The sequence below is a fragment of the Haliotis cracherodii genome, unplaced genomic scaffold (assembly GCF_022045235.1).
Source record: "Haliotis cracherodii isolate W230 unplaced genomic scaffold, xgHalCrac1.p SCAF_2, whole genome shotgun sequence".
Taxonomy (NCBI): domain Eukaryota; kingdom Metazoa; phylum Mollusca; class Gastropoda; order Lepetellida; family Haliotidae; genus Haliotis; species Haliotis cracherodii.
Window position 1 is genome coordinate 11,661,217 of NW_027266275.1, and position 26,567 is coordinate 11,687,783.

The 26,567-nt window shown below is 39.5% G+C and overlaps 1 protein-coding gene across 1 annotated transcript; it reads left to right on the plus strand.

Annotated features, from left to right (window-relative positions):
• Window positions 1-962: 962 nt before the first annotated feature.
• On the plus strand, window positions 963-26,279 carry LOC139467442 (chitinase-3-like protein 1). The gene is made up of 11 exons (XM_071248996.1): window positions 963-1,065; window positions 14,652-14,844; window positions 15,811-16,066; window positions 17,824-17,948; window positions 18,196-18,319; window positions 18,721-18,906; window positions 19,490-19,609; window positions 19,743-19,873; window positions 20,467-20,507; window positions 22,295-22,333; window positions 26,101-26,279. The coding sequence occupies exons 1-11, from the start codon at window positions 963-965 to the stop codon at window positions 26,277-26,279; spliced, it is 1,497 nt and encodes a 498-aa protein (XP_071105097.1).
• The last annotated feature ends 288 nt before the right edge of the window (window positions 26,280-26,567 follow it).

The window sequence follows — 26,567 nt, forward strand, 5'->3', positions numbered from 1 at the left end:
TTACAAACAGGACGGTACACTCATCTGCACCTAAGAGTGTCAGAGGATAGATTTTCAGTTTGTGTATAGTTTTGTAAAACATGAAACTTTAAAATGAGTGAATAGGGTTTAACGGTTTGAACAGCATTTCAGTTGTAGTACGGACAGATTGACACGGAAGGGTTACCCGTGGATATATATTGGTGATAGACGCTTACCTGTTTACTGAAACCCAAGGACAGGGGTGGTTTATTGTTGACAAGAATCAAAATCAGGGCGAACCTAAACTTCGAACGCACGGCCACAGGATTTCGACAAGCATCAGGGACATAGCTCTACACGACAAATAGCGGCACCTCAGACGACTAGACCGAACCCCCTCCTTTTGTCGCAACGCTCTGACGGACCCAGTTGCATGAAACCTTCATTGACTTATGTGTTCATTAAACACTGCTGGTTTTTTAAATGCTTAATATCATTTTTAATAGCCAAATAAAAAATGGATTGAACAAAGCCATAATTATACTGCCCTGAACTAATACTACTTGAAAGGTATGATTTCCATTAACTTGTCATTAAACAAGGACGTTCCCCAATTAGTTTCCAACAAATCCGTTTTTGCAAAGAAACACTTTTCTCCTGCTCCTATCCTCTGTCAAATGGCCGAGTTGGAGCAGGTCACTCGACTCGGAAGTTGGGTAAGTTATTAGTGTCTATTGTTCATTCCTGAAAGCATATAAATAGATATAGAGACATGGTTATATGGATTAGACGGATTCTACTGCAGATACACAGATGTAGCGGTATATAACCTTTTTGATAGTTATAAACAGTTTGTGATGATCCCGTCTGACATACATGTATTCATGTATTCATGCTACACAACGTCAGAGCGATAACATACAAGCAGAAATAGCACAGGATTTCCTGCATTCTCAAACGTGTCGTGATTGTGACGAGTTTAGGTTGTAAGTCTGCCCGAAATGTCTCAGTATTACGACCTGTTCCTAACACCAAATGAAACACTGTCAATCAATGTCACCCCTGCTCCGACACCACTTTTGAGGACAGTACGCTGCTGCAAGGGTAAATGTTAGGATGGACACATTACACAATATCATCCTCACTAATCTGCTTCACAATTCACTTTGTCTGGATGTGCACAACTTGACATCATTTCGATTATGAGTTTCTCGTCCTTATTAAGGAACATTAACAGGGTGACTTTTGAAGACGGGTGTTTTACTTGAGTCATTAAAAGCGACATTTTACCAGTATATTACGTTTTAAATATACAGCGCCAATGCCAGAGAACAAAGGGCAAATTAGTTGGGAAAACTATAAGAATGGATCACTGAAAATCAGTGATGACACCAGGGGTTCGCGAAACAAGTTTGACAATATAAACATACCCTGCCCCAACACATACCTCACAACTCATACAGGTCATTGTGAATATATTCGTATGGTTGTGTTGTATTGATTAAAATGTTCTTCTCTTTAAAATTCAACTTGTGATGATTTACTAATATAGTATAGTAACTTCAGAATGCTTTGATACCCAGATTTATGTTGCATTTTCAGTGTTTAAATGAAATAAAACAATGCATTGTCTGGTTATAGTTTATGATGACACATATCCACACAGGGAAGTTACCACATATTCTTCATGAACATGCATGCAGTCTTGTTTCCTGTTGTGCCTCATTTATACATGCCATTGTTGTGTGTTCGTTGTCGTAACAGCTGGCATCACTCATGTGTCGGGCAGATTGTCTTGACATTAATTGTATATACTTTACATTGTGAGTTAAAACTGCAAACATATTATTTTTGATAATGAACTAGTGCATAATTTACCGATGACCGACAGTGGACCTTAATCGTAGATGTCTAAGAGCATATTTACAAACAAAAGAATTGTCTTTTCTTAAACTTTACGAAAGCCTTAAGATTACCCTTGTCTTTGAACTGGGCCCTATACATCCATTAATCTCACGCTTGAGAAGTTATGAGATTTATAGCCTGTCCATCTCAAAGATCGTCACCTCTTGTTTGAGATCTTGGGAAGAAGGGCGCCCATTTTAGAATCTTAGAGATTTTTCTGAAGATTCGTATATTGTCGGGGATAATCAGAAGATATAACGGGTAAGTGGCTTTGTTTTACAGGGTCATCCCTTGTGTAATACAATGGTTTGCTACAAACAGGTATGGGGGATGTTATATACAACCTGCGTAGGCCGTCGAAAACACGCCCAGCATTAACTCAGTGACTTGAGAACCCGATAACAAGTCACTCATTCTTGCATCCTTTACAGGAAATAATCTTCTTTAAGAGCGCTCATCTGTATATATATGTCCCGTGTTTATCGGGGTCGCTTGTATATGTAAGTGGTGAGATGCACTGGAGTACAGTAGCACATGTGTTAAGAAATTCACAAAATAATTACACAACACGGATTGTTCTCCTACATGTTTCAGTTTTATATTCAGTATATATATATATATATATATATATATATATATATATATATATATATATATATATATATATATATATATATATATATATATATATATATATATATATCCTATGCTATTCTATTCTATTTTCTTTTATACAATTACAATTTCTATAATTTAAAAAGAAAAAATCTTGTAACTGACTGTATTTAGTTACGCAGCTGTTACATTAGATCAAAGCTAAAAGAAGCCGTACTGTCTCGCCTGCCTTATTGTGTGTATAAGATTTGTACTATTCTAACACTACACATAAGTATATAATTCCCAAATGGGTATAATGTGTCCCATACTGTACTACACTGTAATGCCATAGTAAGTGTCTTCTGCGCCGATAGGAAATGTACTGTCCTACCCATAGTAAGTGTATCCTGTTCTGTACTCTAATGTGCTGTCCTGTACTGTACTATACTGTAATGTACTGTCCTGTGCTTTACTCTAATGGACTGTCCTGCACTGTGAAACACTGTAAATGACTGCCATGTACGGTACTATACTGTAATGTACTGTCCTGTGCTACACTCTAATGGACTGTCCTGCACTGTACTACACTGCAATGGACTGCCATGTACCGTAATGAACTGCCATGTACTGCACTACACTGTAAATGACTGCCATGTACTGTACTACACCGTAAATGACTGCCATGTACTGCACTACTGTAAATGACTGCCATGTACTGTACTAGACTGTAAATGACTGCCATGTACTGTACTAGACTGTAAATGACTGCCATGTACTGCACTACTGTAAATGACTGCCATGTACTGTACTAGACTGTAAATGACTGCCATGTACTGTAATACACTGTAATGTACTCCCCTGTAATGTACTACACTGTAATGCACTGTCCTGTACTACACTGTATTAGACAGTCCTCTACTGTACTACATTGTAATACACTGTAAATGACTGCCATGTACTGTACTACATTGTAAATGACTGCAATGTACTGTACTACATTGTAATACACTGTAAATGACTGCCATGTACTGTACTAGACTGTAAATGACTGCCATGTACTGTACTACACTGTAAATGACTGCCATGTACTGTACTACACTGTAAATGACTGCCATGTACTGTACTAGACTGTAAATGACTGCATGTACTGTAATACACTGTAATGTACTCCCCTGTAATGTACTACACTGTAATGCACTGTCCTGTACTACACTGTATTAGACAGTCCTCTACTGTACTACATTGTAATACACTGTAAATGACTGCCATGTACTGTACTACATTGTAAATGACTGCAATGTACTGTACTACATTGTAATACACTGTAAATGACTGCCATGTACTGTACTAGACTGTAAATGACTGCCATGTACTGTACTACACTGTAAATGACTGCCATGTACTGCACTACTGTAAATGACTGCCATGTACTGTACTAGACTGTAATGTACTCCCCTGTAATGCACTACACTGTAATGTACTCCCCTGTAATGCACTACACTGTAATGCACTGTCCTGTACTACACTGTATTGGACGGTCCTGCACTGTCCTACTTTGCAATGGACTGTCCAGTACTGTACTACACTATAATGTACTATCCTGTACTACATTAAATTGACTGTCCTGTACTGTACTAAACACTAATCAACGGTACTGTACTACATTAAATGGACTGTCCTGTACTGTACTGTACTCAATTGGACTGTCCTGTACTGTACTACATTGAAATGGACTAACCTGTACTTTACTACATTGCAATAGACTGTCCTGTACAACACTGTAATGGACTGTGATATACTGTACTACACTATAATGTACTATCCAGTACTACATTAAATTGCCTGTCCTCTACTGTACTAAACACTAATGAACGGTACTGTACTACATTAAAATGGACCGTCCTGTACTTTACTACATTGCAATAGACTGTCCTGTACTACACTGTAAGGGACTGTACTGTACTGCACTCAAAGGGACTGTCCTCTACTTTACTACATTGAAATGGACTAACCTGTACTTTAATACAATGCAATAGACTGTCCTGTACTACACTGTAATGGACTGTGATGTACTGTACTACATTGTAATGTACTGACCTGTACTGTACTACACTATAATGTACTGTACAGTACTACATTGAAATGGACCGTCCTGTACTGTACTGCACTGTAATGGACTGTCCTGTACTTTACTACATTGTAATAGACTGTCCTGTACTACACTGTAAAGGACTGTGATGTACTGTACTACATTATAATGGACTGTCCTGTACTGTACTACACTGAAATGGACTGTCTTGTACTGTACTACATTGTAATGGACTGTCCTGTCCTGTACTACACTGTATTGGACGGTCCAGGACTGTACTACATTGTAATGGACTGTTTTGTACTGTACTACACTGTAATGGACTGTCCTGTACGGTGCTACAATGTAATGGACTGTCCTGTACGGTGCTACAATGTAATATACTGTCCTGTATTGTATTACATTGTAATAATTTTTTAACTTGAAGTTTACACGATATACGGCTTTTCCATTGGACGAGAGGTCGGTCACATCACCGCGAAATTGACGTTCATAAGTGTATGAACGACACAATTTGACGTTCACACGTTTTTCACGAGATCGTGTTCTTGAAATGACGTAAACACTGACGGACTACTTCCACATTCCTGGGGAAACCCTAGGGAATTCTATGTAAACCCTATGTAATGTGCTACATTGTAACACGGACTATCCTGTACTGTACTACACTGTAATGCATTGCCCTGAACTGTACTAAACTGTAATGGACTGTCATGTACTGATCCATAATGAAATAGACTGCCCCCTGTACTGTACTATAATGTAATGGACTGACCTGAAATACATTGTAATGGACTGTTTTGTCCTGAACTACACTGTAATGTACTGTGATGTACTGTGATAGACTGTTATGTACTGCCCTGTCCTGTACTGCACTGTAATGTACTGCCCTGTCCTGTACTACACTGTAATGTACTGGCATGTGCTATACTAAACTGTAATGTACTGCACTGTAATGTACTACACTGTAATGAACTGTGATGTACTGTACACCACTGTGATGTACTGGCATGTGCTATAGTAAACTGTAATGTATTGGCATGTACTATACTAAACTGTATTGCACTGTGATGTACTATACTCCACTGTAATGTATTGGCATGTACTGCACTGCACTGTAATGTACTGGCATGTACTATACTACAGTGTTATGTACTGGCATGTACTGCACTACACTGTAATGTACTGTCCTGTCCTGAACTACACTGTAATGGACTGTCCTGTACTATACTGCACTGTTATGGGCTGTCCGGTACTGTACTACACTGTAATGTACTGTCCTGTACTGTACTTCACTGTAATGGACGGTCCTGTACTGTACTGCGCTGTAATGCATTGTCATGTACTGTACTTCATTGTAATGTACTGTCGTATACTGTACTACACTCTAATGGACTGTTCTGTACTGATCTACACTGTTATGGGCTGTTCTGTTCTGTACTATACTGTAATGCACTAGCCTGTACTGTACTACATTGTCATGGACTGTCTTGTTCTGTATTACGCTGTAATGTATTGTCCTGTAATCTTCTTCACAGTAATGGACAGTCCTGTCCTGTACTACACTGTAAGGACGGTCCTGTACTGTATTACGCTGAAAATGGATGTCCCGTACAGTACTTCACTGTAATAAGTTGTTCTGTACTGTACTGAACTGAAATGGACGGTCCTGTAATGTACTTCATTGTAATTGACTGTCCTGTACTGTACTACTCTGTAATGGACTGTCCTGTACTCTACTGCACTGTAATGGACTGTACTGTACTACACTGTAATGGACTGTCCTGTACTGTACTGCACTGTAATGGACTGTCCTGTACTGTACTAAACTGTAATGGACTGTGATGTACTGTACTAAACTGTAATGGACTGTCCTGTACTGTACTAAACTGTAATGGACTGTCCTGTACTGTACTACACTGTATTGCACTGTCCTGTACTGTACTAAACTGTAATGGACTGTGATGTACTGTACTAAACTGTAATGGACTGTCCTGTACTGTACTAAACTGTAATGGACTGTCCTGTACTGTACTACACTGTAATTGACTGTCCTGTACTGTACTTTTCTGTAATTAGTTGTTCTGTACTGTACTACACTGAAATGGACGGTCCTGTAATGTACTTCATTGTAATTTACTGTCCTGTACTGTACTACACTGTCATTGACTGTCCTGTACTCTACTACGCTGTAGTGCACTGTCCTGTACTGTACTACGCTGTAATGCCCTGTCCTGAACTGTACTTTACTGTAATTGACTGTCCTGTTCTGTACTACGCTGTAATGCACTGTCCTGTACTGTACTTCACTGTAATTGACCGTCCTGTACTGTACTACGCTGTAATGCACTGTCCTGTACTGTACTTCACTGTAATTGACTGTCCTGTACTGTACTTCAATGTAATGCACTTTCCTGTACTGTACTACACTGTAATTGACTGTCCTGTACTGTACTAAACTGTAATTGACTGTCCTGTACTGTACTTCACTGTAATGCACTGTCCTGTACTGTACTTCACTGTAATTGACTGTCCTCTACTGTACTTCAATGTAATGCACTATCCTGTGCTGTACTTCACTGTAATTGACTGTCCTGTACTTACCTCAGTGGACACTTACTATGGCTAGGACAACGTGGTCACAGCAGCAGTAGACTGGTATAGAATCTCTGAGTGCGAGAGGGTCACATATCGTGTCATCTGGAATCTCAGGTTAGGTAACATTACAGACCGCAGTGGTTTACTCATTTCTGTAATCAGGGGGCGGTGGGGTAGATTAATGGATGAAGCGTTCGCTCGTCACGCCGAAGACCCGGGTTCGATTCCCGACATGGGTACAATGTGTGTAGCTCATTTCTGGTGTCCAACGCCATGATATTGCTGGAATATTGCTAAAAGCGGCGTAAAACAATACAGACTCACTCACTGTAATCATAAATTGTGAAGTGGTTTTAACGTAAGGAAGCAAGTGTGTGGTATATGCGGATATATGTGCATTGCGCACATCACAATACATTTCACATTATGCATGTTGTTATGAGAAGACGTTTAAGTTCAATGTGTAATAGCTGTGCAAAGACAGTGACAAATTACCTGGAACCAACACGGCAGTTCTTCTGTTCATAATGAGCCCTTCGGGCAACCTCTACTTGGACCTTGACAAGGTTATTGATCAAGAATAGCTCTCAACGTCACAACAACTAACAGACTCTTCATTATTATGCATTCTTAGAATACTGTAATTAAGGGCGTGCATTATTGTTGCACAGATGCTTTCATCAAAAGGGTGAGCAGGTTAAGATGACAGCACAAGCGCAACACCCAATTTATAACGACAAACTGGGTTCCTCCGTGGTCTCGTGGATAAAACGTCTGCCCTGAGGGAGGACATTTTGTGCTTTGATTCCCTACCGCGTCATATCAAAAGACGTTAAAATAGGGTACTTGTTGTTACTCTTCCTGGTGCTCGGCAGTAAGGGGATAAAACAAGGAGTTGGTGATTCTAAGTCAGTCGTGTCTGAATAGGTATCCATTTTAAAGTGCGACATGGTATGTCAGTGGGCTAGGAATATGAAACCGGCATTAGTCCCGATTAGTACAAGCGGCCACACGCACACTCGCAGAAACGCACATACTCGTTCATGGACGTCGCAAATTTAAGTGCAATAATTTTGAACGCGAAGATAAACCCCATTTCACCTCCTCTCACCTCAACGACAAACTATTGTTTCGCCAGTTAACATGACCAATCCACTGCACGCCAAATAAACACATTTTCTCTGTCTCTTAATCGCTAATACAATGTCCCACTTTCTGTCATGTTGTCAGAATAAATAACAAAACGTCTCTTGCAATGTGACAATGTTACTGTGTTGTACAAACAGAGGTCACTGCTGGTTGGCGAGCAACAATATCCCTGCAGTAAAGAAGGTAATTCATTGCGACGTCACGTGCAAACGCCTGCTGAGTTCATGGCCCGAGTCCAAGGAACATGCATCAGAAACGTGTTGCCTGACCGTATTAACAAGGGCTCAACATGTGTTGGCATGATATTCTAAAGAAAGCGGTGAAAAGTCTTTGAAAAGCAATACCATTTGGAAACTGGTTCGACTTTAATGTGCACATGATTTATTTATTTCGTCACAATCATTGACCCCCTTCTGGAAAATCTACCTGACATCTTTTTGGCATGCACCGATTGCATGGACATACTCTTGAAAAAGCCCAGTTGTCAGTTATGGTGCCATATATATCGGACTACTTATATCAATCTGTCATTAAATAAAATGTCTTGTATCATTTATGATATCGTTTGTTTATGTGCTGTCCGAATTCTGGTAAATGAGCTTAGTAGTAATTATTTATATGAGGGGGTGAGAAAAAGCACCTTTAAGTTTTAAATGGGTGCACAACTCATGTGTCCTTTATTCTTCTAATCTGCGATTGAAGGCAATTATTTCCAGGATAATATGAATATAATTCAATTGGATGATGTACTGCTAGATATAGATTTATTGGAAGATGATGGAGTGATCTGTAGTGAACTTTGTTCATACATATGCATGATGTAAAAGCAACTTGGGAAATGAAAAGAAACATGATTATAAATCATTCATACAATTAATTAGGATTGATGTTTTGTCATCGCTTTTGGAATTGACATAAAACACATGATTCACATTGTTAACACAATGTGTCTTCATATAAGAAATTGTGAAACATGTATGTTCCTCCTTCAAAATCCAGTCAGGTATCATAAAAAAATTAGCAACAAATTTCACAGTGCACGATTTGACGAGAGAATTACCGTAATACAAACATTGTTCCTCTTCAGATGACTGTTTAATTAATCTATATATTATTTGACAAAATGGTGACAAAACCATTTCCATAATAATAAGAAATCCTTCAAATTAAAATCGATAAAATCATTTCCATCAACATAAGAAATCATAAGAGTCCATTGTTCGATTCCGACTATATTAGGAGCCTGGATTTATGAGTCACTATCAAATAGTGATGATACCAGGTGTTCTAAAAAAACCCTCTTATTTTAAAGGATCACAAAATCGGTGGGGTCAGTAAGAACAAAAATGTATGTACAATCATTTTGAGAATTGTTTGACATTATGCTACACTAATCAGTTGGAGCTGTCCTATACCTTCTCAGCCGGACAACTGTTATTTCATTGAGGACATACCATCAAATGAACGGTTTTGCGATAAACTGGCGATCCGTGTCTAGCTCATACACGTAGTTTCGTTTTATTTTAATAAAAATCAATGTAGTTTATTAATCCTTCCTTGATCTTCATGTGACAAACAACGAACTGCCGTATTGATTACAATAAATAAGGCAACCGTTGCATTAATCACGTATACGTAGTCACTAACATTGGCGATAGTCTGTAAATTCTGTGACCAACTGACAACACAGAATAGCCTTCATTAGGAGGTTATGGCCCTTAAGTCTTCGTGTGTCTGTTTACTTCTTCTTTTTAAGAGATTTTCACGTTCTCCTAAAGCTATCGCTATATATCTTGCGTTTTATATTTTATTTATTAAGCTTTGATACCTTTCAAGGCTGTTCAGTGATCTAATTTGGTGAGCGAAAAATTAATGTTTCCAATAAATGCCAGAATACACTTCAATGATATATTTCACGTGTTATTGTAAGAGGGTAATCGACGCACATACGTGCCAACCTGAGACGAGACTAGTTTAGAAGAGATGCAATAAAACTCCCAATCTGTTTTTATCACATAAAATGTGATTTTCATGAGAAAACTAAGAGTTAATGCCAACAAGTCAAATGTATAAAGCCACAACTTCCCCATACCTAACCAGAGAAGGCGAGACTCGGGCGCACTGGCAGGTAAGACAAACCGATATGTTACTCCACAGTGTAACAACAAACGTTTTACTCTGACTTTTATACGTGTTTAAATACTGAGATTCAATGATAATGTGACATTTACTTCAGAATTAGTTGGTGAATTCCACAAACTTTATTGACGGGGGCTGAGGAGGTTTTGCGAAATTGTAGCTTTGGGTTTTTTTTAATGTTAGTTTAGAAGTGGACGGGGTTCTAAATATACATTATTTGGATCAGAAAAAGACTACTTAGACAGATATAGGCATGGTAAAGTTGCTCCAGATTTCCTTGTGTCAATCTGCTGGCTTGGACCAGGAAACAGGAAGCAATATATAGGACAATTACCTTCGCAGTATTGTTGAATAAAAATCAGCTTGCATCCCAAATGCTAGTACCAAGTTGTCCCACGCCTCATTGTCCTCGGTTGAGTACCTCCCCAATCTGTTGTCTGACATTGGGAGAGTACCCGGGTTTGCTACCAAGAATACAGCCCTTCTGAAAATCTGGGTAATGCAGCAGAATGCTACAGTTTTGGGGAGACTTCTCCGGAAGGTTCTGGCTGGGTTCGACTAGGCAGCGCTTCCTTGAAGAAGTCACATTCGTTGTGACTGGGCGGCGTGTAGAAGGGGGCAAGGGCACTCATTAGATGATGAGCCTAACCAGCCAAACTGTGCCAGGATCACCTGAGCTGCTTTAATAATGCGCCCTGTTCTATTCACTAAATGAATGCTAATGGCATTACATGACTACATTACTATTACTCCGGTCAGTGGATCAGTGTGTACTTGACTTACTTTCTCGGCTCTCTTAGGAGTATCCTTATTCATATTCACGATATTTAGTAAATATAGGAGAAAAACTGGTAATACCAATAAATGGTGCTTGATTCACATAAAAGTGCATGGTTGTTCAATTAAAACATATGCATATAATCACTGAAATGTAATGATCATTCCTCATTCTGCAACTGTTTTTCAGCGTTACTATATGTAGAAGCATAAAATAGTCATGTTACTTGAGAACCGACAACTCCATTAAGCAGACAACTTATATTGACTAAGATATAGTTCAAATAAAATTGTCAATAACAATAGTTACTCTAATCTAATAGTTCGATAAACGAAGAGTAAAATTAAGATGATAACATTGCCAGCATTTTTTCTTAAGAATGTGTTGTATTCATATTAGGAATTGTTTTTATCGATATGAAGAGTTTATGTATTATAACAATAAAGGTGGTCAGGCACATTTTGATTATAACACTGTTAGAATTATTGAAATTGCAACATTTGTAAAATGAATGTTTTTTTTTAATATGACTGCCAAAGATTTTTCAGATTAGGGCTTAATGAGTTTAACAGAAATCATACATTCGTTTCGGCATGGTTTTATAATCAATTCCCAGGTTGTTTAAGAAAACATTCAGAGATCTACAACCCCAAAAAGGAACACATTCTATACAGGTCGCAGCTTCTTCTTCAACCGAAGGGAAACATCTTGTCCAAATAATAGTTTAGCTCATCTTTAATTTAACTAATTAAACATGTACCCTACAAAACGAATTGAGAGCGTAAACCAATAGTCACTAAAAAAAACCAAAAGATCTGTACAATTCTCGTACCTACTAACGTATGGCTATTATCATATTAACGCTGTAGCTCTTATAGTCTTTCTTATAAATGCCACTTGAACACACACTCAAAAGGTGTTAGTATGAGGTAAATCATCCAGTGGGTTCATAATGACTAACTGAAGAATAATTACAGACATACCTTCATGCTCACATCCATAGTTCTGTCACATGGAGCTCATATGATTTCAAGAGTGCAACAAACATATTTCAGTTTTGTATAACATATGTATTTCAGACACCTCCGCCATTAATCATTTCAATGTTTATTTGATAATCCGAAATGAATCTTGCAAACTCCAAGGAGACTCAGTTGATATGCGTCTGTTACTATCATGGCGTCTGATAATATTGAGGTTCGTCAGCACCGAACTGGTGATCGTGCTTGGAGGTACAATCGAGCTTGCTCTTTCTTCGAAGATTTCAAAGAGCGTCTGTAGTCTAGTAATTAAAGAGTTGACTTGTCACGCCAAAGACCCGGGTTCGATTCCCCACATGAGTTCAATGTGTGAAGCCCATTTCTGATGTTCCCCGCCATGATATTGCTGGAATATTGGCAGCGGCGCGAAACCATTCTCTCACTCACTCACTCACTCACTCGAAGAGCGTCTTGCGACTCTTGTTCAGTTTCAAAAAGTGTTATGGTGGACATTTCTATATTTGACGCATCTAGTGACACAAAGAATGTCCGACGCAATACCCTATTTTGACTTGTGCCATATTATTGCTTTTGCATGTGTCTGTGACCGATGCCAACGGTTGGGCAGGATACGCTCATCTTTTCTCGAACACCTGGTATCATCACTTTTTGATAGCGATTCATGGACACAGGTTCATGATATGCTCGGAGTCGTGTTTTAGGCAGAAACAGTTCTTATGAATATTGAAAGGTTTTTGTCGCTTTAATTTACGCGTCTAAGACCCGCATCTCTTCGGTCCTGGCACACCATTATATAACTGACATCAGAGCTGCCCTGTACCAAATCGACTCATTCACCAAAATACTACTAATACAGTAAACTACGATTATAACGAACTCAAAGGGACCAACGTTTTGTTCGTTATAACCGGAGTTCGGTATAAGCGTTTAAACGTAAGCATACCGCAAATAGCCGGACTAAATCAACAGTTCGTTATATCCGTCACTTCGTTTTAATCGTGTTTGTTATAAACGTAGTTTACTGTATCTATTGATATCGTGTATACATTCCTTTGAGTCACATGTACACTCGGATTAGCACAATGATTAGTGCATTTTGTTTATTTTATTTTTCAGTTAGCAAACGCACACCCAAACCGGCTTCACTGGATCGTAACCCAACAACCGTGAGTATTTATTGCCAACTTCTTATTTATATCAAATTAATATAATAGGCTTCAAGGAAGTCTTTAAAACATATTGAATGGAATACAGTAAACTACGGTTATAACGAACTCAAAGGGACCACTAATTTTAGTTCGTCATAACCATAATTCGTTAGAAGCATATATACAGCATAACTACAGCAAATAGTCGGGACTAAAAGGTTAGTTCGTTATATCCGTCAGTTCGCTATAAGCGTGTTCGTTATAACCGTAGTTTACTGTATTGGCAGTGGTGTGGAAGATGATTAGTTTGTTTTGTGCAAAATATCCAAACGTAAAACATTTTGTGTTAACAGTGACAATGAAAACATTGTTTGATGGTGCTCAGTAAATAAATAGTGTGTTGCATAAGTTTTGAAACAAGTGACCTTTTCGCAAAAACAGCCACTACAAATCTAATAGATTTTCCCTTAATCTAACAACATGACAAAAACAATTTTTTTGCATATGGAATATTTTATTGCTGTTCTGCTCTCTTGTCGAAGCGAGCATAGCCTCATTATATATCTATTTCACAGACAATATAATCACATGTGAAAATGACTAAATACCTTCGAAATTCTTAAATCAATACACAACCAAACAAAAGTTCATTGTTTACAGAATCCTTAAATCGTTTTTCAGATGATAGCGTTAGTATTTGTGCTGACCTGTTTGGCTGCTTCGACATACGGTGAGTTTAAATCATTTAAAAAGGATAGCCAACAGAACACACACAAAAAACAAAAACAGTTCTCATAATTCTAAAATGTACCATATAAAATGGTTTATGGTATTATTTTATTGTTTAGCTCCAGATTTTATGTTAATACATTCAGCATGTTTTGTCGGTGAATTGTTTGTTTGCTCCTATGGAAAATGCAAAATAAAATGGGGGGGTGCTACCGGTGGGGCACCTTATGCTTACCCTTTCGCGAACACCTGGTGTCATCACTGATTGTTGGTGGTCCACTCATATAGTTTACTGCTATTTTGCATATTGCGCTAATTAGAATCAGTTTCGGGGACGATATGGCTGAAATATTGCCGATGTGACTTAAAACTTAACTCACTCACTTAACTCACTCAGTTTCGGGGGATACACAAGACTGGTCGTACTCTTGTACTGGCGAACATGAGGACATTGCATGAAGGACACTGCAACTTTCAAAGTTTCCCTTTCCAAATACAGTTAAAATGGAGTTGCTTGATTAATAATTGTGTAATATTTCACATGAACTATATTTTAGCTTCTACATGTCAACGAGTGGTGTGCTATTACACCAACTGGTCCCAGTATCGCCCTGAGCCCTTCAAATTCTTCCCGGAAAACATCGACCCTCGACTGTGCACCCACATCAACTATGCCTTCGCTAAGATGAACGGAAATCAGCTGGCCGCCTTCGAATGGAACGACATGTCAGAGACATGGGCTAAGGGGATGTGAGTGGACATTATGGAATGTGCTGTTATCATAACGTACAGCAAATTCATCAACTTGAAACCATATTGGAACGTATAAGTACGAAAGTTCCCCTCCCCATTCCCGACTCAAGGGCAGGATCAAATCCAGCATTTATAATGGGAAGGTCACGTTAGTGTTATCAACTGCATACATAAATAGATAAAATAAACTTCGTTCAGCAATGAAGTTTGACAGAAGCCCCACGCGATATCCTAACAGGTAACTTTTGTGTCGTCGTTTAAGCTGGAAGTAGCATTCACTAAAATCTAATTTCATTACGCTATTATTCTACGGTTGTGCACTGCTTGGTACACTATGTTTGAAGATATCTGGGAAAAAAACACATTCTTGATTGGGCCGTTTTAGGAAATCGTGATAATAGGGTACCAACGCTGGGTGAACTGAATGCCTCAAATTTATGAGAGTTAATTGCTACAAAGGTACCCGTGAAGATCGGAGATAGAATAGGTCTTCAGCAACCCATGCTAGCTGTAAAAGGCGACTATGCTTGTCGTTAGAGGCGACTCACGGGATCGGGTGGTCAGGCTCGCTGACTCGGTTGATGCATGTCATCGATCCCAATTGCGTGGATTGATGCTCATGATGTCAATCACTGGATTGTCTGGTCCAGACTCGATTATTTACAGACCGCTGAGTGCGGCGTTAAACAACAAACAAACAAACAATACTACAAATGATGCTTGAACGTGATTATTAATAATTCCTATTGTCGGGTCAGTTACTATCTTAGAATAGTTCCGCCCATCGCAAAATCCTTCCAAAGAGGTAATGTTGATAAATCCATTGTAGTTTTAAATTAGGTATATTCAACCAAATCATCCTGACCCTGAAGAATGCAGTGTGCCAGAGACTGAAATGGTTACATGTAATGTGCGTGGGTCAGTGCGTAAATTCCCCGAAATCCATTAACGTTTCTCTTCCAGGTATGAGAGAACGAAAGACCACGTCAAAGCCCAAAACCCAAATGCCAAAATCCTGCTCTCTGTTGGTGGGTGGAACATGGGATCGGAGCCCTTCACCGCAATGGTAGCGACAGCGGCAGGAAGGCAGGAATTTGCAACCACCTCTGTCACCTTCCTCCGTGAACAAGGCTTTGATGGTTTGGATCTTGACTGGGAATATCCAGCTAACCGAGGTAGTCCACCAGAAGACAAACAGAACTACATCGAGTGGCTGAAGGTAAGCTATGTCCTATTGAATTTAATAGTATATATAACCGCCTCCGTGGTCTAGTGGTAGAGCGTCCGCCCGGAGAGCGGAAGGTCCGGGGTTCGATCCCCGGCCGCGTCATACCAAATGACGTTAAAAGGTGGTACTTGTTGTTACCCTGTCTGGCGCTCGGCATTAAAGGGCTAAAACAAGGACTGGTCGGCTCGGAGTCAGTATACTGTGTCTGAGTAGGGTACCCATGTTAAACTGCGGCATGGTATCTCAGTGAGCTAGCACTATAAATTGGCATCAGTCCGGACTAGTACAAGCAGTCACACAAACACACACATGTACATACAGGTCGCTATATAAGTGCAATAATCTTGGACGCGACGTTAAACCTCATTTCACCTTACCTCACCTAATAGTATACATAGTTTGTGTATTGTGGATTCTATAAAGACAAAAGTCACAATGAGGCTAAAATATTGCCGACGCGATATTAAATTTTAAATAAATTTAATTTTTTTAATGAGCCATATCTTGTTGGTGTGTTTATGGATCATCATTTTATAGTTAAGGACAAATCATGACACTGTTTTACATACTAAAGATCTTCTAAATAAGAGAATGGACACTGTGTTCCGTTTGGATTTATTTTTAGTTTCATCATATTGAATATAGCTGGCATGTTTCGTTTGTTATTATGAAGCGTCACATGACTGTTTTGTTGAAGACAAGGTGTCAAATAGCGCATCATAAGATCTCACATTATTTTGTAATGATATGGCGCAGTGTTTCGTCTGGTTTTAGATGATCGTGTCGTCAAATGCAGTATTCAACATATCATGAGTGAGTGAGTTGGGTTTAACGCCGCTTTTAACAGTATTCCAGTTATATTGTGGCGTGTCAGCTTAATTTGGGAGGAAAGGTCGAAGTGATGCAGGTCTCAGACGTTTACCACTTCGGTGAAACCTACGAGCACGGGTATGGTGTCGACAAATCTTGAAACATAATCGGGGCGAACCGGGATTCGAAACCACAATCATAGATTTCTGGTGTGCGAATCGCGACGCCTTAGAGGACTGGGCTATCCGTGCCCCCACAACATATCGTGTTATATGCGGTCTTGATTGATTGTGTTACCATACAATGTATGAAAATTGTTTCCTATGGTCTTACGTGATTGGGTTGTTACATGAAAAGAACGTGTTTCCCGAGGACTAATTTGATTGCGTTGTTATATTCAAGGTACCTGACAGCATGTTTCCCGAGGACTAATTTGATTGCGTTGTTATATTCAAGGTACCTGACAGCATGTTTCGCGAGGACTAATTTGATTGCGTTGTTATATTCAAAGTACCTGACAGCATGTTTCCCGAGGACTAATTTGATTGCGTTGTTATATTCAAGGTACCTGACAGCATGTTTCGCGAGGACTAATTTGATTGCGTTGTTATATTCAAGGTACCTGACAGCATGTTTCGCGAGGACTAATTTGATTGCGTTGTTATATTCAAGGTACCTGACAGCATGTTTCGCGAGGACTAATTTGATTGCGTTGTTATATTCAAGGTACCTGACAGCATGTTTCGCGAGGACTAATTTGATTGCGTTGTTATATTCAAGGTACCTGACAGCATGTTTCGCGAGGACTAATTTGATTGCGTTGTTATATTCAAGATACCTGACAGCATGTTTCGCGAGGACTCAATTGATTGTGTTGTTATTTGCAATGTACCTGACGGCAGGCTTCGTGAAGTCTAGTTTATTGTATTGTTATGTAGGTACTGGACGCCGTGTACCGTGACGAAGCAACTACAACTGGAAATGAGAGGCTGCTCCTAACTGCTGCCGTTGCTGCCGGGAAGACTACCATCGACACTGGCTACGACGTTCCAGCAGCGGCTACGTACGCTTTGACAAAGTTTTTAATACACTTTGAAAACAGCTTCCTCCGTGTTCATCCACAATATGGCTTGTGTTGTTTGGGTTTCTCTGTAAAAGCCAATCAATCCGGCGTCGTTCTATTCTTTGTTAAGCAATTGATAATCACACTGTCAATCAGTGCGTACATATTGACTAGTGTATTTTATCCAGGTGCTTATGCCACTTAATGGTGCAGCTTTCCGCACTAAACCATGACGTTTCCTCACCAGATACCTCGATTTCATCAACATCATGACGTATGACCTGCATGGTAGCTGGGACAACACTACTGGACATAACAGCCCCTTGTACGCCGACCCATCCGAGACCGGGGACCAGGTCTTCCTGAATGTCGTATGTTTTCGCGCAGCAATACCTTTTTTACCGTCATCCTTTTTCACCATGACACTATACTTCTGGTAGTATAGCTTATTACGTGGCGTACAGACATACCGTTTCGGTATATTCATGGCCAAACTGGATTTATAATGTGTCGTCTGTTAAACATGAAATTAGATGTAGTCACCATAGATTCGAAAAGCAAATAATGTTTAATATCAAGATACACTCAAAGTAAAATAAAGCAAAAAAATAAAACTCTCATTCAATGATTCTCATGCATCTAAAACAATAGCAAGGAGAGGCACGTTTGAGGATGGAGTAAGAATATACTCCGGGACGGTGTGTTCCCCATAACAATAAATTAGATGTTGTCAAGCCTGAACAACCCTGAAGCCTCCTGAACTATATCCTAGGATTGGGCAGCACGATACTGGGAGTCTCTCGGCCTTCCCAAGGAGAAGCTCGTGCTTGGCCTCCCCACTTACGGAAGGACGTTCACCTTGGAGTCAGCCACTCAGACCAGCCTTGGCGATAGCGTCTCCGGGGGCGGCTCCGCAGGAAAATACACCAGAGAGGGCGGTTTCCTGTCTTACTATGAGGTAGATAAATATCCTGTACTGTGTGAGGAATTGTTTTTGTCAGCAATATTAAAACAGATCTCTGTGATGTTTGTAACGCCAAGGCGAAGCTCGTCAGACAAGTGTCACAAACCGGAATTGTTAATATCCTTACTGGGATTAACTAGATGAACGTTTTATTATATAATGTATCTGCCCTCATAAAACTAGATCTTCATCACCAAAGTAGTCTTAAAGTTATGCATTTGTACAAGGGTCGTGGTACATGGTGACAGAACGGATTTGAATATATCAGCAAATAACATAAACGTCATATGTATTAAATAAGACAGACTTAGATAAACTGTGCGGATGTTTGTACGGGACCAATCATTGGAAATTCGGGGGGATGGGGGAGGCTTGGGAACCTTTAGAAAAGAAAATTGTTCCAAACAAATTATAACGTTCGGCTCCCCCTTAACCAGCAGAACGTGGCGTGTTTTGTAGCTGTGAACGAAGATGTATCCCGCCTCAAATAAACATCCCAGGCCCCTCCAGAACATTACCTGACGATTCCTGAGCATTGGTGAAAACAACGTGTAATTAGGCCTGTGATTGTGTTTAGATCTGTGCAATGATCAACTCCGGGACACCAGTACATAGAATCAACTCCCAGAGAGTACCCTACATTGTCTCCGGAACCCAATGGATCGGATACGATGATGAACAGAGTCTGAGGGAAAAGGTAATTTAACCCAGGCCTAGCTCAACTAATGGTGGTTTTGAAAATGTTAATTTTTTTCTAGACCTTCTCCATATTAACAATAACCATGTACTCGTGATTAATTTTTCAAACATAAAACCACCTTTCGTTTCAGGTGCAGTACACCTTGACCAACGGTTATGGCGGAGTGATGGTCTGGGCTCTGGACCTTGATGACTTCTCAAATGCCTGCGGTTATGGCGTCTACCCACTGATGAACGCCATCGTCAATGAATGCGGCGGAATGTAAGCATCCTATTTATAAAAACGACATATTTTTTAAACTGTAAACCACTCACCCAACATAGCTGCACTGGTGTAAGTTGAGCACAACTCCCTCTCACTCCAATGTTAATGTAACAAAAGCAATAAAAATTCTTTCCATAATCATAAATAATCTCTGCTGAAAGCAAAGTCTATAGTGCGATTCCGACTATATCACAAGCATGTGTTTATGAATCACTATCAAATGGTGGTGATACCAGGTGTTCGTGAAAAGCTGAGCGCATCCTGCCACAAGTGTCAAACTTCTTCTGAGACATGCATCACTTTGGGTATTGGTCCAACATTAACAAAGACACCGTGATATAACTGAAATGTGCCTTTAAACACAACACAATCACTTTTGTTGAAATAAACCGTGGGTGGTGATAGCGTCAAAAAGTCAACCACGTCTATAACGAATATTCAAGGGACCAACTCAATCAGTTCGTAATATCCGAAGTTTGAATATCCACATGTATATTAACATTAGTCTGGGGGATTAGAGCATTGTTCGTTGTAACGGACTATTCTCTGTTTGCGTCCTTGCTATAACCAGAGTCGAATGTTTCTTGCAGTCCTGTTCCCGCAGTCGTCCCTACTGAAGCCCCCGCCGCCAGTAAGTTGTAACAAGACCGATTGTATAGATCTCATTTGTCATAAATGGTTATATTACATAGATGTATTTATCTCGTCATTTCTATCAAATAATTTCATCACAGCTCCAAGTAGAACATTTATTGATATGAATTTAAACAACTGTATGAAAAAGATTTCTAACTTACCTTGATATTAATATGTTACTTTTTGACTGTCTTTTGTTTATGTAGACAAGGGACCCGCTTAAACTTTTCAAACGTTTCTCGCTTATTCTTATTCTACATTTCCTGCTAATAATGTCTTGTACTATATATATCTTCCACCTTGCTATACTGTTGGTGCAAAGAACATCTGTGCATACAAGTCTCTAAAATACACCTGTTTCATTAATGGACAAATTGGTTAAGAAATTATACAAAATTACCAACACCAACATCTTCCTGATTCGTTTGAACTAATAACGTCCTCTTACAAAGTCAAGTTTCCATTTATATGGGAATTTGGTACGCTACTGCCAATTAGGTCATTGGACCTCCTCTATAAGTAATCGAGAGAAATATTCCCGAACGTAGGTTTTCTTTCTTATTTTATACATTATATGTATAGATTTCTTTGCACCTTTTTTCCATGCCTTATGACTATTGCTTCCTCTTTAAGCTCTCCGTAAGCCTGTTATATTGTTCCCGAGTTCGAGTCTATCCAGTCAAATTATTCCTGGGACATCATCTAAGTCCACCGGTGCAGCGGGCCTGTCAAATCCGAAAGCTCCCAAAAGTTCTTCCCAACCATCGCAACTGCCTCAAGGTGCACCTGTATCGACTCCCAAACCGGCGTCCCTGTACTCAGCTCTTCAGACACTGCAACAATACCCAGTACAATCAGGTCGACGTGCATATGGCAAGCCTCAAAGAACAGTCTTCCAGCCAAGACCCAACGTCCAGAGTTCAAGAAATACTCAACGTAGACCTGGTGTATCAGTTCTTCGATCAAATCAATCATATGAAGTGAGAATGGACGCTGCTTTACCATCGCATTCAAATCCATGGGTTCCTCGACCATACCAAAGCCCAACGCCTTCTTTCGGTCAATCATATTTAAATCCATCGGAGTCATTTCCTCAACTAAGGCAACCATATCACATGACAACTGGTACCCTCAACCGACCCCTCCAATCCCCATCTGCGTGGGGTTTTCGTGCCTCACAACCATATCAAACGCAAACTGGTTCTATTTACCAGGCCTATCCGAAGTCATCCGTGGTTCAGCCCTTTCAAGCTCCGGGTTACCCAACACTCCAAGAATACACACAGTCACTGATATCGCTTCTTCAGTCAGCACAACAATACGAACCGCCACCAGTCCCAGTCCAGAAATCTGTCCAGATGTTCCAGCTCCCGAACTACTCAAGGGGTCACATAAGCCAGTCCTTATCACGCCCAGGCTCCGTCATTCAACAAAATGTTCGAACGTCACCAAAGGTAAACCACGTGTTGACCCAGACTCCAGCTCCATCTTTCCCTGGACGTCTGGGCATGCGGACATCTTTTATCTCAGCTAATACTGTAACTAAAATCACGGACGTTGCACGTGGAACAGAGGGTGACGTGAACGCGTTCAAGCCAAGGGACGTCAATTGCAGGGGGAAACCTGATGGTCTCTATCCTAGCACTCTTTCCTGCCAAACCTTCTTTACCTGTCTTAACCACCATTCATACAAGAAGTCCTGCGAGACAGGCTTGGTCTATAACCCCAACAAGAAGTATTGTGACTGGCCCTATAATTACAAATGCCCGCTTGCTGTTACAGCTGAAGCACCACCAGTAGCCACAACAGCAGCACCTGTCGGTACGTTGATAATACATTGCAACTTCATTAGTTCAGTAGTTTATTTGCACATTAGAATAGTGTAGATATTTAAGTAAAATTATGACTAAAATAACCGTCTAATTTTTTAAAGTTATATTTTTTATAGTTTTGAAAGATATATTTACACTTACAATTGTTGTTTTTATATATTAATATAGTCATTTTATTTGGTGATATACAATATGTAAGAATAGGTATTGAGAATTCTATGAAAAGTTTAAAATAATTAATGTGTTAATTATGGTATTTTGTTTTCAAGAGTGTAGTAGCTGTACTTGTAGATAATGCTAATTTCTTTCTAAATGTACACTGTCTATTGGTATTTGTAGTTGCTAGTCTTTCTGTGCTTTGCCATCTTCTGCCTTTCAGCACGATCACCGCTCTAAACATAACTTTTTCAGGAGCTCATTTCACGACACTTGTCTATTTGTGTTCAGTGTTTGTCAAAACGAAAACCAAAATAACAATGCAGCATAACACGTCAATTCTGCTATTGGCAAATAGTTCAGTTTCTCTTATAAATCCAATGCTGATATGTTGGACAACAGCCTATAACGCTTACAATATTATTTTTGCTTGTGCCAGGGAAACCTTCACAGAGTGTCTTGTTTAAAACTAGTTAAATCTGGTATCACCCTTTCTTGCAGTATTGTGGCAGGCGGCACCTCTTGATTATTCTGACTGGAAGCATCGAATGCATTCAATGATTCAGGGTATTAAGTACTTAATATTAAAATGATATATTCTATATATTGGCTTGTACTTTAGGTCTAGAGGTGCACGTATAAGGGTCCCTCAATGTAACATTTCACATTCAATGTCAGTCAAACACTTGCAGCATGTGATACTAACATTTTGTCTAATCACGTTATCATGTGTCCACTGGTGTCACCGGTGATGTCATTGATGTCATACACGGGTGTCTGGCACGAATATGTTTCCCCAAAATGTTTTACCAACTAATGTCTACAATATGTATCATTCATAATACTGATGATTTGCATCATCTCACATCTTGACGCTTACTTTCCCAATTAAAATGCCTACCTCGATCAATCTACCCAGTTTTATCACCAATTTCATCTACAGACGAAGCACGGTGGATAAAAATGGCGAAAAGTTCAATTTTATCAACTCGATCAAGTCTACCCAAATTAAGTTCTATTATCAATTTCTCTCTATAGACGAAGCACGATGGATAATAATGGCGATCAATTTTATTATTTCAAAAGAATTTGCAAAAGCTCCTCTCTATCAAAATATTCATAATTTGTTCTATTGTAATTTCCAATAACTTCACTTTTCACAATATTGCAAACGGCCTGTTTCTTTTATGTTGCCATAGAATATCTTTGTTTATGTTTATTCATATAAAGATCGATCTATCTAATGGCATGGGTAAAAGGGGCAACTCTTAAAGCACATGTCCAGAGGACGGCATGAGCAGAAACGTGGTAATTTCACAAAGATGACGGATAATCGTCGGCATCGTCGGCAACGGCAAACTGTACATGTACTAACATCGTCATAGAAAGGTAAATTGTAATCTTTGTATACTCTAACAATAACTGTAAACAATGTTACAATTGTAAATTTGGTTGTGGGGTGTTAATAACGCGCATGACTGTCAATTAACGCTGTGTTGTGTCATCTAAAATTAATGTGTCATCTAAAATTGTTGTTTTCCTTTATGTCAACCATAATAAGCTGCATTAGTGAACATTCAACAAGAGGTTAAGAATTAACCTATCCTTTGCCTTCCAAGATACATGCTTAATGATGCCTTCCTGTGTTAATTATTGTAAAAAGTTCGAATGTTTCAGGAAAGTCATGTTTGAAACATTGATCTTTCTCCTATCTGTTTCAGCTCAAGCTCAGGCTCAGACCCAAGCACCATATCAAGCACCATATCAAGCACCATATCAAGCACCACGTCAAGCACAATATCAACCACTATATCAAACCCCGTATCAAGCACCGTATGAAGCTCCATATCAAGCACAACCTCAAGTACAACCTCAGGCACAACCTCAGGCACAACCTCAGGCACAACCTCCTGCACATACTCCAAGACACTCATCAATGCCAGTATCCAAATTCTGCAAAGGAATGGCCGACGGCAGATATGCCGATCCCACGACTTGTAATAACTATATAGACTGCGTAAGCTCCAATACCTACGTGATGCCCTGTGCATTGGGAACGGTGTATAGTCGCAGCACTCAAGGCTGCAATACACCACAAAATGTACCCGAGTGCAGGAAATAATTGGAACAGTTTCCTCTATTTGTGTTTACTGCAAGTGTGAATGCTTCATGTCTATTCCATATGTTAAGCATTATCTTACAAGGGTAAAACAGGAACGGTTACTAAGGTTACTACCATATGATACCAAACGGAATTGAACCCCGGACACTGTAACTTCCTCTAAGATGTTAGTACTTAAATTTTAAGCCGTTTTGAAGCACACATATATTAAAAAAGAAATATCACATTTAATGAAAATATCTGTTCCCCCACGAGACTCCAAATTGTGCGACATACGTTGAGCCGGGTCATAAATGACTCACGTTCCCTTTAGTTTTGATAAGAGAAGCGTGATTAATCATAACTAACTTGGTGAAGATAACACTTTTGAAATAATATTTGTATTTCTCATCATTATAGGAAACAGTAATCTACAAATGACGCGTTTTGTCCAGTGCTTCGTTACAGTTATAGCAGGATCCGCGTGGTGGGTTCGAATCTCCTAATTGTTCCAATCACGTTCCAGGGTCTGTCATTAACCAATTCGGACTCGTGGGTTTTACCAAAGTGGTAAACGTCTGCGACAAGCGTCGCTTTGAGCTGTCACCTCACAACGGAAATACTGCTTACAGCGGTGTAAAATTCAACTCACTCAAAATAACACAATCTTGTTCTCACATCTATTTTACCAAAACCTATCGGTATCTTTGAATGCTAGGGTATTGTATTTTCCATTGGTATTCGGTATCCAGTATATTGGTTTACTATCCTTGAAAATTACACACGTACCATCAAAGAGCCTTGAGTTATCTCGACGCTCGTGTGTTTGTTATTATCCAGCGTGTTATCACTATGCCCGTATTGGAATGAAAGCGAAATAAAAGCTCATGACTCTTTCTCACGTGTAATTTATTACGGGGATGGGAATGTTAGAATCAATATAAGCCAAAATATATGTATAAGATGTATGAGTTGCATTGCACCTTTCTGATCCCCCCCGACACAATGACGTTGATGACAGACGGCTGCAACGCGAAATACAGGTAAACGACTTCACGTAAACGTCATCTATTTGTGAGATCAAAAGGTAAAATTACATATCGGGACATCCTTCCCAGCGCAACATTTCAGCTTGATGCTTATTTCTGAACTCCTCTGAAACAGATTTGTTTTATTTTGCTGGAGATAACTTTCCTGCTTTTATGCTCTCGGCACAGCCGAGGAAAATACTTCTTCGCCCACATGAATATGGTATTTTTCCGTCTTTTATATTTTGCTTGAGCTCCTTTAAATTGTTGAAAATAGACTAAACCAGTTTCAGGAATGTTGTTTCCTAGTTATAATTGTTCAACATGAGAACAATTCTTTTATCGTACAATCAACTCTGTTTTATGCAGAGATTTCTATTGGATGTGGAAAGGGTTTTGTCGCTTTGTTTACTAATTTCCAGCAAAGGACAGATGTTAACTAGTTTGATTGTGTACACCTCGTGCTTCTAGGCGATGGGGGTTTCTGTGACGGCAAAGCAGATGGCCTCCACTCAGACCCCACCACCTGCGCCTTCTACTACAACTGCGCAGCAGGCCAGACAAACAGGATGCAGTGCGCTCCCGGGACGGTCTTCAGTGTTGGAGGCGGAGCCTGCGACTTTCCTGCCAACGTGCCAGAATGCGCATAACGACTGTATCTCAAAGTTGAAGCACAATACTGACTTATATGCAGAGCCTCCGCGTGACAATCAATCTAATCGTTAATCGTTATACATCTAATCAATGTTTGTTCTTATATCAACAGTTGTCAGTATCGAATGTTAAAATTGGTCGCATGGCATTACAATGGGTTAAGAGTAGATACTTCTGTTTCCTCCGTCTCCCCTTACTTTTAGGTGCGCGACGTCTCTGCGAAACAATTTCTCAAGCTAAAGATCAATTAATATATGTTCAATTAAGAGACTGTCTGTTATCAT